The sequence below is a fragment of the Dermacentor silvarum genome, chromosome 8 (genome assembly GCF_013339745.2).
Source record: "Dermacentor silvarum isolate Dsil-2018 chromosome 8, BIME_Dsil_1.4, whole genome shotgun sequence".
NCBI classification, from domain to species: Eukaryota; Metazoa; Arthropoda; class Arachnida; order Ixodida; family Ixodidae; genus Dermacentor; species Dermacentor silvarum.
The window spans coordinates 102,781,602-102,796,682 of record NC_051161.1 but is presented as its reverse complement, the minus strand read 5'-3'; the positions used below and the strand labels follow the sequence as shown (position 1 = coordinate 102,796,682).

General features: G+C 48.4%; 1 protein-coding gene across 1 annotated transcript; it reads right to left on the bottom strand.

The window, feature by feature from the left end:
- Positions 1-931: 931 nt before the first annotated feature.
- On the bottom strand, positions 932-14,748 carry LOC125947696 (lysosomal aspartic protease-like). The gene is made up of 4 exons (XM_049672934.1): positions 14,453-14,748; positions 9,334-9,478; positions 6,273-6,371; positions 932-1,386 (listed from the first exon to the last, which is right to left on the bottom strand). Exons 1-4 carry the CDS (start codon positions 14,746-14,748, stop codon positions 1,234-1,236), a joined length of 693 nt encoding a protein of 230 aa, XP_049528891.1. The 3' UTR covers positions 932-1,233.
- Between the last annotated feature and the right edge of the window lie 333 nt (positions 14,749-15,081).

The following is a 15,081-nucleotide window of genomic DNA, read 5'->3' as shown; positions in this document are numbered from 1 at the left end:
GTTGCCTTTAAAGCGTCGCAGGCGAAGTCTATAACCAGGTCAAGATCGCCATCCTCATCACCTATAGCGTCCTGGGCTCCTTCAGGGGGGTGCGCTCTGACTCTGCGGCTTTCTCACTCTTGAATGGAGTCGAGGGAACGTAGTATACTCCCGCATTGATTTTGTAGCTTTGATTAGTAGCTCGCATAGTAATGATTGGTCTTTAAAATGAATGTCATAAGCACATTTCACTTGCCCCGAATACCAGAAGCAAGGTATAGTACCATCGTTAGATGTTACAAGTAAACACAGACCGGATACCTAAGTACTAAGCATTCTCATCGCTCTTGTTGTTAAAACAATACTTGCCGACATATCAACAACAGGTTCATCGCCGTTGATGCACAGCAGAGTCTCTGTCATGCCTCGGTCATTCCTCAAAAGATTTGTCGCTATGTATGCACGTCTGTGTGCATCCTCTTTTTTGTCCCATACGTGTTCACCGGCCTTCAGGGGTAGTCCAACACCCATCGGTGCTTCTTGCGGCGTATGTTGCCGTGCAGCCCATGTTATAGTTTTTGTCAGACTTGAGCAAAAAAGTTCTGCTCGAAACACGAGGCCAACAAGTACCTAGACCCACGCCTGGAGGCTAGTCAATTAGCTTTCCTTCCGCTTAAAAACCGGCTTGTGGAATTTCGCTATGCCTTGGGTTGGTCGGTTCAAGCCGTAACCTTGGATAAGGCTGTGCGCAAGAATTCCGAAGAAGAAAGGAATACCAGGAAAAACACCGGCGCGGTACGTGTTCCTTCGCCCGCGTTTTTCGTCCAACCATTTCCAGAAGTGTAATTGCTAAATATTTGTTTAGATTTGCCGGCTTGTCACTTCCATTAATCAATGAATAAATCACTCAACAAATAACACGCCGATGAATTTATTCAACAAAAGAGGCCACACAAAAATGTTTACAACATTTGTCCAGTAGGCTACGGGTACAAATGAGTTATAATTATGGTTTGCTTATACCAGGCGTTGACGTTTAAACAGACTCTGTATTCCATGTATTCACTATGAACGGAAACGAAACAGCCCAACCTGCAGTACTTATGTAACTCAAAGGGAAAGCATGGGGAATTTTAACATCCCATCTATGCATACTCGACGATCCTGCGCATAGCTTCGACAACTAATCAGCTTGCAGTGCTCATTGTGGCAAGCGCAGCTGAAATTTCTCCTGGTGGCGGCAGGCATGTCGGTTTACCGAGCTTCGGCGAAGCCAATGCGGTCGTTCCCTCTGTCGAATATCGTGTAGAAGCGGCCGATGAACGTGTCGCCCAGAACCCACGGTGCTCCCTCATCGGATTCTATGAAGCCGCTCAGGCACACGATGCGGCCGTTCCGCTGCGGGACCTGCGCCAGCAAACGAGAGAGAGAGAGAGAGAGAATAAACATCTTTAATGTCTAAATGCAGCTTTGGAGAGGCGTCCTCATTCCAGAATGCCTTGAGCTCGGGCCGCGTCCTGGGCTCTCGCAATCAGCCGTTGCTGATCTTCGAGGTCGGAGCTGGCCAAGGCTCTCTCCCAAAGCTCGTTGGTGTGGTAAGGGTTCGGAGGATTGAGTGGTGCCTCTCTGCAGCCCCCTACTATGTGCCTGAGGGACCCGGGCTCTGCGCAGAAGCGGCATTGCGGAGAGAATTGTGTAGGGGCTATGAGGTGGTTTCTGGTTGGGTGGGGGAATGTGTTAACCTGTAGAGCTCGGAGGAATCGCTCCTGCTCTCTAGGTAGTGACTTGTGTGGGGGGCATATGTTCTGCGGGTTAGCTTGTAGTGTTGTGTGATGTCTTGGTATGAGACTAGAGGGTGCATACGCTCCGGTTCAGATTCCTCGGCGTCGGCTCGGTGGGTCAAATCTCGAGCCACGTGGTTGGCGACCTCGTTGCCAGGAATGCCGTGATGAGCTGGCGCCCAGATGGCTTTTGATTTATTATCTTGAGCGTAGTGGCATGAATTCTACTGCTAGCGAAGTTGCGGCACGCCTGTTGGGAGTCGGTAACTATGACTTCAACCTGTGTTTGGGAAGCACAACAACACCGGTAAGGAATTCGTCAAGTGATGAGCAGAAAGAGCAGATAATCACGTTTTATGGCGATAGTCATTATGCGGACATCCGAGGCGCGATCACACCGCCATGCCGTCGTGGTGCATGCGCGACCCGCTCGTGCTAGCCGTTACAAGGTTTGCAGAGATTCGAAGTGGCGTTTCGCTGTAAAAACTAGAGCAGCGTCTAGCCTTCCGCTGCTGGCAGGAGCGTTGTGCGCGAAAAGACTAGCATTCATGCGTTGCAGCTACGTGTGCGCACCGCCCGCAGTGGTACATGCAGCGTTGTGAGCGTGCAGTAAACTTGCAACTACGAACGACGGAGATTTTTTTGATCAAATGCATATCGTGCACCGTCGATGGGCGTCACTTCCAACGTCACACTGGCGGCTCTGCTCATCACACTAGCTTTGCGAGAGGCCTGGTAGCTGTCAGGGCGCCATTACTGCCGCTGAGGCAGCGGTTACCTCGGGTACTGCGTCTCGCCAAAATGTCGCCCGGGGTATCGTTGCCAACCAGTTGGACCGCACCGCTAAAAGCTGCTATCGCTCTCAAGCGACGCTGGCAATTTCATTCGAGGATCTTGGTTGTACCGTCGTTTTAATGTTTTAGCATTATGTACGTCAAAGTGGCAAAAACGTATGCATGTGAAGTGTGGGAAGCCGATCACCTGGTAGAGGTAGATTCATATAGATCGTGCAACTGACGGTGGTGTGCACCGGAACAGCGTCTGTTGCACTTCGCTCCTCGAAGACTCAGGTCTGTCGAGTGTGCTCTGGAACAACATTTTCCAATGTGGTGAACGCGGTTTAAATCCTGGATCCAAGACCTCAATGAGATGCGAGGTAATGGTAACGCATTTCTCTCGCACTTGCGGCTAAATCGCAACTGATTTTTTATACAGTGTTGTAATGCATCCTGCAACAGTCACGGTCGCAGGTTCTATCTAAACAACAGGCCTTGACTGTCTGCTCGGCAAGCTTCAGCTTCTAGCGAAAGCTTCCAGCCGTTTGTCGAAAGCGGGGCTTGGGCACATGTATGGTTAGTGGTTACCTATTTTGTGACCAGTGAGTACAAGCATCCGCATGGATAATAATAATTTGTTCTCGCATCCAGCGTCTGGACTCTTGCGCCAACGCTCTGCCATAGCAATGGCAAGAACAGCGGTGAAACTGCGAGATTTTCTAAAATACATATACAGCAGCTAAAGAAAGCGAGATGGCTTTAAATACAAGGACCTTTTTTTGGCGTCTTCCACTGGTATATTTTTGAGAACTCCGGTTACTTTCAGCCTAACGATATTTCGAGTAACAGGAAAGTAAAAAATATGGCAATGGTAGTTCGCCGTGGCGTTGAAGGTCTACAAGCACCGACTTCGATAGAACATGCATTGATGACATTGCACATGACCTCAACATAATATTGTTCAGACCTTCAAGATAAGACGTATTTGGAGCTACCTTTTGTTTTTCGCCTTCTTCTGGCGAAGAAATTTGGCCAGAGACGTAAATATCCAAATCAAACTTAATTCTAACATACGGGATGCTGAAACCCAGCGCGTAATATTTTTCTGCAGTTTCCTATTTTAACCAAGTATTCCTCTATGTTCTCGCCGTTTCCGCATGCATAATGCCATTATGCAGAATGAAAAAAACTGCTATTTTTAATTATTGAAACAAACTTGCTACTTGATCCTGCTCCAAAAAGCCAGCATGAATCTTTTCTAAATTTGATTTTGACGTAGGCGCGTTCCGCTATTCTGCTGCGTTCAGTGACGTGCGCCTCGACATAATCAAAAGTGCGTAAACAGAAATTTGACATGCATATCATACGCCAGAGTTAGGGGCCCCAGCAAGAAACACATGTGCAGAATATTTGACCTGCGGAGTCATGAACTGGGACGCTCAAACACTATGAATTAGTTTGCGGAGCAGATTCGCAAAGTATAGCTCTTTTTTGTCCGTTGTCCTTTTGTTTATATGACAGTTGACGCTTATATGACAGTTGCCTACGACAGCTGAAGGTACGAGCCACCGAAGAAAAAGCGCAGAGTAAAAAAGTGGTGCGATTGTCCGTAATTGTGATAGCTAACGTGTTCAGAGCTAGGTGCATTGGGAAAAGGGACACATATGTTATCAATGACGTTCAGCTTAGACGATGTAGTGAAGGCCTTGTTATCTTACACGGGTATCATGAATCTTACCGAGAAATGGCAACCTCACTGCAACTTTAGCCTTTTGATTCAGCAGGCCATTTTTGTGGGCAGGGCGCATATCGGTACACGTGGCGCATTTGTGGCACGCCGTGTACAACCTACGTTTTGCATTGTTTGTGGCGCTCCATTGCGGACAGCATAACAAACAAAATGACTAACACGTGGTCTCCGAGATCGCAAAGGCGCAAGATGCGCCGTTGAGATCTTGAAAGCCATCACCGGCGGGCAGACCTGCAGTGTTGCATGAAGGGAGCTGGAATGTGTTTGTGTGCCTATCAGCCCTTTTAGACATCTTGGTTTAATATTCAAGGACGTTTCCTAGGAAACGCACCGACGAGGAAAACTATGCCGGTGCGGTATACGACCACACAATTCATCGTATTGTGGTTGGCAAATGATGTCAAAGACTCCGACAAAACCGGACTATCGACCGTCATTCGACCAGTGTCCTTGCGATCGCACCCTGAGCGAAAGCATCACTCTGGTGACGTAGTTGTCGCGAAACCTGTACTTCTGTTTAATAGTTGTGATCAAAATTAATTGAAAGAGGTTGTGAAAGCACAAGTGGGGGCGTGAATTTTAGGGCTCGATAACTACCAGATTAAAGTTAGAGCCGATGTCTATCCCGTTCAAGGGAGCATGAGCTTCGCGCAGCCGTCAAATGCGTGCATCTATCTACCCCCGATGAACCTCAAGTTAAGGCTCAGTAATCAGGACGAATAAAACAGTTTTTTTTACCAAACGTTAAGTTTGGCGATTTGAAATAACCTATTCTTTACCATGTTGTCCTAGCCTGACCGCGCCCTAAATGCCGTTCTTAGCAGCCATGATTTGCCCCGACACGCTAGCGCAACTGGCGCGTTGTCCACGTCACTTTGAGTATACTATACGGCTGGTTACCCGAGTGTAACCTTTTCAGCGACCCCCTGACAAAAGAACGACAGACGCATTCGCTGCTAATATACGGCGCATGCGCACTCCGGTCATGTGAAATACGTATTGGCGTGGCTATGCACTACCTCCGGGATCGGCCCAGGAAAGAGGTTCGAAACCTACCGGATACGGAAAAGTGGTAGTGAAGTTGGTAAGAAAGACGTTGGCTTTAATTATAAACATGAATGAAATTATTCCATGACAGGATTCAGACAGAGGACCCCTAGCACAACAGCTCGTTTTTACTTAGTCACCTTAAGTTAACTTCAATTCATACTGGAACACGAGCTGCGATTCTTACGGTTCGTGTAATATTCTAACATGTTGCTATCGTATTCATTGCTTCGCCCTTTTGGCGAAAGTGTGATTATTTTATTCTGTGCGAAAAATTCTGCGGAGCGCCATCGCAGCGCGATGCGCGCTGTCTCAATCAATATACACCTTTGTAGCATACCCCACCGACTACTTCCCGATTTTTGATCTGCAATCGTGCATTACCTGACAGCACAGTTGCCGCCATAATCTAGTTCCACGTCAAAGTCAAACTATATAAGGGTGATGTGAGCTTCTTTTGCTGAGGCAAAAATAGCTCGAAAGTACGGTAGCAAATCCGCTTACTTCGATTGCCCTGCACAGCATTTTCTCGACTACTGGAGTTTCATTGTTCCGTACGTGATCTTGAGTTCTATTTCATCCACATGCGTTTTGTGGCCCTACCCACGTTTCAATTCCTTTTTTTCCAATGAGATGAATTTCATTCCTTTGAAATTATGAGCATCAAAATAATAGCATCAGCATCCAAAAAACAATTGCTGGCAGCTGTGACGTATCAACCGCAGTGTTCAAAAAATGGGTAGTGGGTTTCTAGCATTGCATGATGTATCCCTCTGGATGGTTTGACAATGCTCCTTTCATGACAAAAGTGGCATATCTGTTATTCTTACAGGGACACATGACTTATTCAGGTTCATTTATTTTTGTGTTTTCAGCTAGCTTTTAATAAATGCTTCTCCAAGTTAGCGGGAAGGAACCGGTGTGCAAAATTGTACGTACCATCATTATGTAGTCTTTAGCATCCAGCACGAAATCACGCTTGCCTATGCTGAAAGTAACCTTCGGCAAGGTTTCCAGAGTGTCGCAGCTCACAGAATACTGAAATAAACGAAGGGGGGTGGGGGAGCAGAGGAAACGAGATGAGGAGAGAGAGTTATACTTTCTAGTCACACTCACGTTATCATCACTTATAACGGGCTTGTTAGCCGAAGTTGGTAGACCACCATTGGATGAATAGAATGGAAGAATACGTAAAAAAACTGCAACAAAAATATTTGGCTACTGCAATGTTAGTTACAAGTCTGCACACGGGGGTGAAATCACAATCAAAGCATGAGTTAATAGATGTTGCTGAGTAGCTATAAAATATTAAAAAGAATTAAAAAGTGTACGGCATGCTAGAAATTTAAGGACATGTATGAAAGCTGCTGGTTCAAAATAATATATACGCGGGCCTAATAAGACGTTTGGGGATGAGTTGGTTCATTATACGTAATAAAGCGCGGAAAAAGCCACGCCCAAAGCAGGCAATAACGCAGGCGTTCAGCACATGAAGCAGCAGTGCAGTCTCCTGTCCGGGCCTCTTATCGCGCTTTTTTGGAATGCCTCCGTTTGCTTATGTGACGTGCTTGAATAAAAATTGGGAATTATTGTCGAGAGGAATCAATACCCTTCGATTGTGGCGTATTGGAAATGCAAGAGCGAAAATCACAACTAGTTGAATCTGGCTGACAACTTTCTTCTAGAACAAAAATGCGGTTCCACTCAACGTGAAAGCTGGGGAATTGCGGAACAGGGATTCGCCGGTGTTTCCCTTGTGTTTATCTTGCTTATCTTGTGTTTAGCAATCCATCATCCGTTTTTATACCTGTGCTAAGGCACAACTGGTGGTAAATCGTCACGCACATGGAGCCATAGCCTTTGCTGATGATAGAAGCGATTTTGTCCAATTTCTGTTAATTAATGCGCTTAATGCTTGAATAATCATGTTTTTTAAATTATTTCCAACAACGTTAGTTTATTTTGAACTAGTTTTGATCAATTCTCCACGTTTTGACTCTGTTTTGCGCACTTGTTCTTCAGCGTGATCACGCGACAGATGCCGACAGCCCGGTCCCCTAAAATGCTTCGCACTTAAAAGGCGCCGGCGACTGAAGTCATGCGTGCGTCTTGCCGCCCGCCCGCTTGTTCATTTCTTAATGTCTTTTTTCCCCATGCACACCGCTTTGTGCGCTTCTGTGACGCATATCCTTTCGAACTCTCGCCAACAGTTCTACTGCTTCCGCCTGCGTTTCTGCGAACACTAACCCTCGTATTCTCAAACTATTCTCGGCTTGAAACTCTTCCTCCATTCCGTCGAGTCAACTGCAGCACCGCCCATGGGCGGAAGAAGACGCTACGCTTCTCAAGAATTCCTCTGGATTGCCGATGTAGCGCAGTCACCGTTTATGCCAAGCGGCCGCGCTGTCATCACATTTCTTTAGTCGAGGTATATTGTTGAGGGGAAGAACGTTCTAGAATATGGGACTACCGAATTTGATTTCAGGAGGCCACATTCCAATGTAGGCGGGACGCAAAAATGGTCGTTTGCCGTACTTTGGGTTCACAGGAAAGAACCCCAGCCATGTGGTCAAAAATTATTCCGGAGCTCTCCACCACAGGTACTTCTTCGTTGTCCAGTTTGGAGACGCTAAGCCCCAGAATTAAATTCACGTGTCTGTGATGGCTGTTCTGATGTACACTAACGATCCTGCTTGCAGACGTCTTTGGAAAGCTTTTCAAGCTAGGTTTTCTTTATATTGGGTAAGTACGAGTGTGGGGATTCGCGCCTTGAATATATTTTAATGAGCGCTCATCACTTTAACTTGTACGTAGAAAATGAGACAACGACAATGCTATGCAACAAGAAGCGAACCTGAGCAATTTCTCTATTGATCCTACATGCGTGTAATTTTAAATCGATCTTCTAATTCCACCTAAGAGTGTTGTCCCCTGCAGCGTGATAGATTCTACGGTCGATTATGGCAGGTCATATTCTCTTCTAGCTTTATTGTTGCCTTGTTTCTATTGTACTGATGTAGCTTTATTGTTGCCTTGTTTCTATTGTACTGATGTTAGTCAGCAGAAGAAAAAAATGCCACAAAGTAGATTTCAAAGAAAAAGTGTCCTGAATCTTCCATGTCTAGAATAGGTCTTTTATTGCGATAGCAATTATATGGACACTCCAAAGCGGATTTCTGCTTTCGGCGTCGCCGTCGCCGTGAAGTTCCGTATGACGTCAACGGCGATGAAATCGTCACCGCGCTCGGGACGCTGTATGTGTGAGAGAAAGGGAGCGAGGGACGCGCGCTTTCACGGGGAGCGAACGCACGTCGGAGAGCAAACGCGTGTTCTGCGCCGTGCTCCTCGAAGGGCTGCAGAATTAAGCGTCTGTTTGCTCCTTTACAATCACCATATATAGAGAGCAAACGCGACTTCTCCCGTCGCGCGAAAGGCCGTGGGGGGACGGGAGGGAGGGAGGGGAGGCGACGTTTAGCTGCGGCACCAAATGCGTATTTATATAAAAACGTTGCTAGGCGAGAAGGTGGGTAAGATTTCCGACGCTGCTCGACGAGTGTCCCATGCATTCTGATCTCGTCGAAAACCTCCGAGCCGACCCCAGAGGCACCGGTAACAGTCACCAAAGCCGCGCGCGTTCGGTGCGAACTCGGGCAAAACGCCGACGGCGTCGACAACAGGTCTGCGCGTTGCTGGTGCTGCTGCATGTCCAAGTTTATACAGCTGATAAAACTACTATCCTCACTCCGTACAGCTCTCTACTAATTTGCTATCGCAATTGATGCTTCGCCTTTCGGGTGAAACTGCGACAATTCTTTCATATGCCGCGGTTCATAAACGTTTCATGCCGACTCTATATATTCCTATGAAAGGCTTCACATAGAGGAACCAGGGAGTGTTTACTGGTTTACGTGCAAAAGAGAACCGTTATGAAGAAGTCCCGAAACTAAAGTGACTTAAGTTGACGTGAGTTTTCGAAAAATTAAAAAAAAAAACTTGTCACCTGTCCAGGCGCCACCTGATCGGCTCCAATGGCAAAGTTTAGGATTTTGATCTCCGCAGCTGGGCCGGAGATAACGGATGTGCCGGTGTCAACGAGAGCTTCACAGCCGCCATTGCAGAATACGTACCCGTTTGGTAATTTGATCCTGTTGAAAAAAAAAAGTTCATAAGTGCGGTGACAAATTAAGGTGTTAGATTATCTTGAAATGGGCACTGAAATCGCTGGAGCAAGAGAGAGAGAGAGATAAATGAGATGGGAAAGGCAGGGAGGTTAACCGGAAGGTGGGTATCCAGTTTGCTACCCTGCACTGGGGAAAGGATAAGGAGAGACAGAAAGATAAGGAAAAATGCACATACATAGAAACAGAGGGTGATAAGAAAATAACACAAACACATGCACACACACAAAGGAACTCAGGAGTGTCACAGTCGCTCAAGCATGTCGCTTGTCCGGAGGAACCTCAGCAGTGCGCTCATCGCCTTCTGGTGTGAAGACCGTGTCAGTCGGCACTCTAAGATCGTCTGCTCAGAAAGCGGCCAGGTCGTCGAGGCGCGCCAGCGTCGTCACGAGCGTCTGTCTCTGGGAGCTGTAGCGGGGACAATGACACAAGATATGTTCGATTGTTTCCTCGCTGTCGCAACTATTACAGGTAGCACTGTCAGCCATTCCGATGCGGCAAGCAAACGCATTCGTAAAAGATACTCCAAGCCACAGTCGGCAGAGAGCAGTTGTCTCGATTCGGGAAAGTCCAGATGGAATATGTAGTCGGATGTATGGATCCAAGCGGTGCAGTCGAGTATACCGGAAACCTGGCGTGTTCCACATGGATCGAGTGGCATCACGCGCGAGTATACGAAGCGTTGCTGCTGCATCGGTTCTTGAAAGTGGAATGGGTTCCTTCACAGCATTTTCGTGAGCCCTCCTAGCAGCTTCATCGGCCTGTTCGTTGCCCATGATGCCGCAGTGGCCTGGGAGCCACTGAAAAGTAATGTCATGTCCTTTTTCTACTAGTTGGTGATATATCAGCCTTATTTCAAGCACAAGTTGGTATTGTGGTCCACGACGCAGAGCGGATAGCAGACACTGCAGGGCTGCCTTCGAATCAGTAAATATACTCCATTTTCGTGGTAAATCTTCATGAAGCATATGAAGGGCGCTGCGAAGTGCAGCAAGCTCCGCAGCAGTCGACGTTGTCCGGTGAGAAGTTTTAAACTCATAGGTCACGGCTTTTTCGGGGAAGATCACAGCTCCTGTAGATCCGTCAAGAGTTGTCGAGCCATCAGTGTAAATGTGAAGGTGGTCCTTGAATGTCTCGTGCAGCATGAGTAGAGATAGCTGCTTGAGAGCTGGTGACGAGAGTCCTGCTTTCGTTTGAATCCCTGGTACCGAGAGTCGAACTTGTGGGCGAGCCAAACACCAAGGAGGTGATAGCAGCCTCTCGGCAGGCGTATAATCTTGAGGGAGGCAGTCACGGTACGTCAATATCACCTGGCAAAAGGAGGCATTGGGTCGGTCTTTCGGCAGCGTGGCGAGGTGATGGAAAGGGGCGCGGGCAATGTGCCTGATGTGTGCTCTCAGCACTTCCAATGTCATATGAGTTCGCGCTGGGTAATCGTGTGCTATTGCAATTGTTTCCGCTGTCGATGTGCATCGTGGCAATCCAAGACAAACCCTTAGTGCCTGCGCCTGAGCACTTTCGATTGTGCGGATGTTGCTTCTGCAGGTATTGCTCAGTACAGGTAAGCTGTACCTCAGATATCCGAGAAACAGCGCCCTGTAGAGTTGTAACATCGCGTGTACTGACGTTCCCCATGTTTTTCCTCCAAGAAATTTAAAAATGTGTGAAATGGCCGTTAGGCGTTTCTTCAGGTAGGCCACATGAGGACTCCAGCTGAGGTCTCGATCAATGATCACCCCTAAGAATGTATGCGTCCTGGCGTAACATACGTTTTGCCCATTGATGGATATGGCGTAGGACGTCATTGGCTTCCGCGTAAACGCGACCAGCGCACATTTCTCAGGTGAAATCTGGAGGCCTTGTTCGCTAAGATACGCCGATATTGAAGTCGCGGCTTTTTGAAGCCTCGCGCGCACCTGAGGACGTGTTACACCTGACGTCCACACGCAGATGTCATCGGCGTACATTGATATCTGGACAGCACTTGGTATGCGTTCCACGAGACCGACAAGAACAAGGTTGAATAGTGTGGGGCTCAAGACGCCACCTTGGGGAACACCACGGTATGTGTAGTGTTGTGAGGTCGGACCGTCATCGGTCTGCACAAAAAAGGACCTCATGTGTAAGTAGTTGCGGGTCCACCGGTACACTCGGCCACCAAGGCCGACCGATTCAAGAGCGTTAAGTATGGCGTCATGAGCAACATTGTCATAAGCTCCTTTTACGTCGAGAAACATGGCGACAGATAACCGTTTCAATCTCTTTTGATGCTGGACATAAGTGACCAGATCGATGACATTATCAATAGAGCAACGGAGACGTCGAAAACCGGTCATAGCGTTTGGATAAACTTTGTGGCGTTCCAGGTACCACTCCAATCTGGCAAGGATCATGCGTTCCATCACCTTCCCTACGCAACTTGCCAGTGCGATTGGGCGGTATGACGTGAGCTCTAGTGGTGACTTGCCATGTTTGAGGAGTGGCACCAGACGGCTTGTCTTCCATTCCTGAGGGACGTTTCCATCCCGCCAGGATTCATTGAATATATCCAGCAACGCATTTCGTGCTCTCTCACCCAGGTGGCACAAGATGCGGTACGATATGCCATCTGGTCCAGGAGTCGACGACCGACTACACAAAGCAAGAGCCGCATCAAGCTCCTCGGTGGTGAAAGGCAGGTCCATGCGTGAATCCCGTGGATGGGGCATGGTGCTATTAGTACCAAGGGCGCCTGTGTACGTTGATTGGCCTGCAATCTTCCTGCAAAAATCTTCTGCAACCTCAATGTTCTCTCGACGTTGGAAAAGCGCCAGGGCTTTGAATGGCACGCGTTGTTCGGGAAATGTACGTAGGCCTCGCACGGTTCTCCATATATGAGAAAGAGATTTTCGGGGGTCTAGGGATTCACAAAATTTTGCCCACCGTTGACACTCCAATTTGTGCATTCGACGCTGGATCTTCTTTTGCGTACGTCTGGCTATTCTTAGATCATGGATTGACTTTGTGCGTCGGTATCTTCGTTCAGCACGCCGACGAATCGCACGGAGTCGCTCCAATTCCACGTCGAATTTTGAGAACATGGAAGTGCATGTCAGTGTGCACATCGCATTCTGCGTTGCTTCTTTGATCGCTTGCTGAAGGCCAGAAGGGAGACCTTTGCAACAAGCTTCTTCCACGCTGGTTTCGAATGTAGACCAGTCAATACGCTGGATTGTGTTTGGCGAATGACAGCTGGCCAAACCTTTGATCTTAAGGTAACTAGGGATATGATCACTTCCATGCGTCTCAATGTCTAAAAACCACTTCACATGAGTAGCAAAGCGACGTGACACAAATGCCAAGTCTAAACAGCTGCTGTATGATGAGCCTCGTAGAAAGGTAGGGCTCCCATCATTAAGCAAGGACAGTTCATGGTCAGATGCAAATGAAGCCAGTCGTCGGCCGGTTGCGTTAATTTTGGAGCTATCCCAAATAGGGTGGTGAGCGTTAAAATCCCCTGTAATGATCCATGGACCAGGGGTTGCTGTCAAGATATCTTCTAGTCTCTTGCTGTCAAACCGTGTTGATGGGGATAAGTAGGTACCCACCAGTGTAAAGGCTACCTTTTTCTTCTTAACAGTCAGGCAAACATACTGATTCTCATCATGAGGCGGCACATGCTGAACGACGTAGGTAAGCTCCCGACGAATAAATACAACGACCTTGCTGCTTTCGCTGCAGGCTGAGGACATGATGGATTCGTAGCCGGATAGCCGGATTGGGTTTGTTAATTTTGGTTCACAGATTACGATGATTGGGAAGCGGTTAGAGTATACAAACTGACGAAAGTCAGGCATCCGACATCTAAGTCCTCTGGCGTTCCACTGGATTATCGACGCTTCTCTGACCTCTTTGCGGAACGATTGGTGATTGTCAGCCATGGTTCTACTCGAGGGCTGCTAAGACTGGGCTCAGCGCGTCCAGCACTTGCAGGCCACTTCGAGCAGCTGGAGTTGCGATACTTGTCAGTAGCTCTTTAATGACATTCATTAGGGACCGCAGCATCGGTATGATCTGTCGGTCAACCCTTGGTACTTCATCAACCGAAGTATGCATGGAAGAAGACATCAGGCGGGGAGGCTCCTTGGCAGGTTGTGTGCGCGGAAGCGCAGGCCAGTCTTCCGCGGCGTTAGATTTCTCAGTCTCAATCCTCTTCGTGCTTGTATGTTTACTTGCACTCGAAGGTAGTGGGTTGGGTACGTTCTGCGTATGATCCGCACCCCGTCTTGTGCGCTTGCGTCGACGATTACGCCGGCGTCGTACAGTCTCAGCAGCTTCTCTGTGGGATGAGCTGTCTCTGACCATTTGCTTAAGCACGGCAATTTCTCTCCGGATTTGCGGGCAGTCTTTGGATGAGGCATCGTGGGAGCCATCACAGTTACCGCACTTTAATTTGTTGCGCGGCAAGCGTCCACAGTGTGCGACTCAGCGCAGCGAGGACACACCGTACTCTTTGTACAGACGCCCTTGACATGGCCAATCTTCATGCAGTTATGACACTGAAGTGGCTTGGGCACGAATGGCCGAACAGCATGTCGGAAGTGGCCAACCTTGACATGCGAAGGGATGGAATCGCCCTTGAATATCAGCTTAACGCAGCGGGTGTTACCAAGGCGAAGCACATGCGTGATGATAACTCCCTCGGTCGCCGGTTTGATGAGAATTGGCAGGTCTGAGTTCGCTATGGCCAAATCAATGTCGTAAATGACGCCCACCATGCCAGCTCCGTCCAATGATACCATCGCTCGGACTTTGATGCCACCCAAATCTGTTATTTTCTGAAGCTTGTCCAACGCGCTGCCATTTGTCGCGTCCACAGCGAGGATATTCTTTCGCGTGTTTATTCGGACTTCCCTTATTTCATTCGGCGCGACCCCCTCGAGGAACACGGAGAGAGCTTGCCTGTTAAGTGTTCGGAGGCTGATGGAGGAGTCCTCGGGCACGAAGAGGACGGAGTGCGGCCAGCGTTCACTTTTTGTCTTCGTGGTTAACGTCCTCGCTGGTGAAGACACCTTGAGAATCCTTGTTTTGGCTTTCCTCCTCTTCACAGACTCAAAGCTGTCATCTGACGAGTCGTCGCCGGTGACCGAGTACAGTTCGGTGTCCTCGCTGGTGCTGGACCAGGAACTCCGTTTCCTCGACGAGCTCGTCATGGTTGACCTCTGGCCGGGTGTCACCGCAGTTGACTCCGCGTCCATAGCCACAAGGCAGCGAGCCTCGCTGATGACCTCGCTGGTGCTGGACCAGGCGCGCTGATTCCCCGGGGAGCTTGCCATAGCAGACCTCAGGCTGGGCGGGCCTGGGGAAGGCTCCGCCGCCGTCGCCACGAGGCAGGAAGCAGCGTCCCCGAAAAACGTGGAAAATTTGATGAAAATGCAACGAACAGAGACAGAAGCGTTCTATCAAAGAGGCACTTCGTCGTCGTCGTAAGAAGAAGCAAAGATGCTGTAAAACTAAATGCGATGAGTAGAAGTGTTTTTACTGCCGCCCTATAGAACGTGTAATCTTAGGCAATGCTCATGTTTTTGCAG

Excerpts from the sequence above, each read along its gene's own strand:
- LOC125947696 (XM_049672934.1), bottom strand. The coding sequence starts at position 14,748 with ATGGACGCGGAGTCAACTGCGGTGACACCCGGCCAGAGGTCAACCATG. Across the intron at positions 9,479-14,452 it reads AGCCTCCGAACACTTAACAG|GATCAAATTACCAAACGGGT; the intron begins GCAAGCTCTCTC and ends TTTTTTCAACAG. Across the intron at positions 1,387-6,272 it reads CTAAAGACTACATAATGATG|GTCCCGCAGCGGAACGGCCG; the intron begins GTACGTACAATT and ends TTGCTGGCGCAG.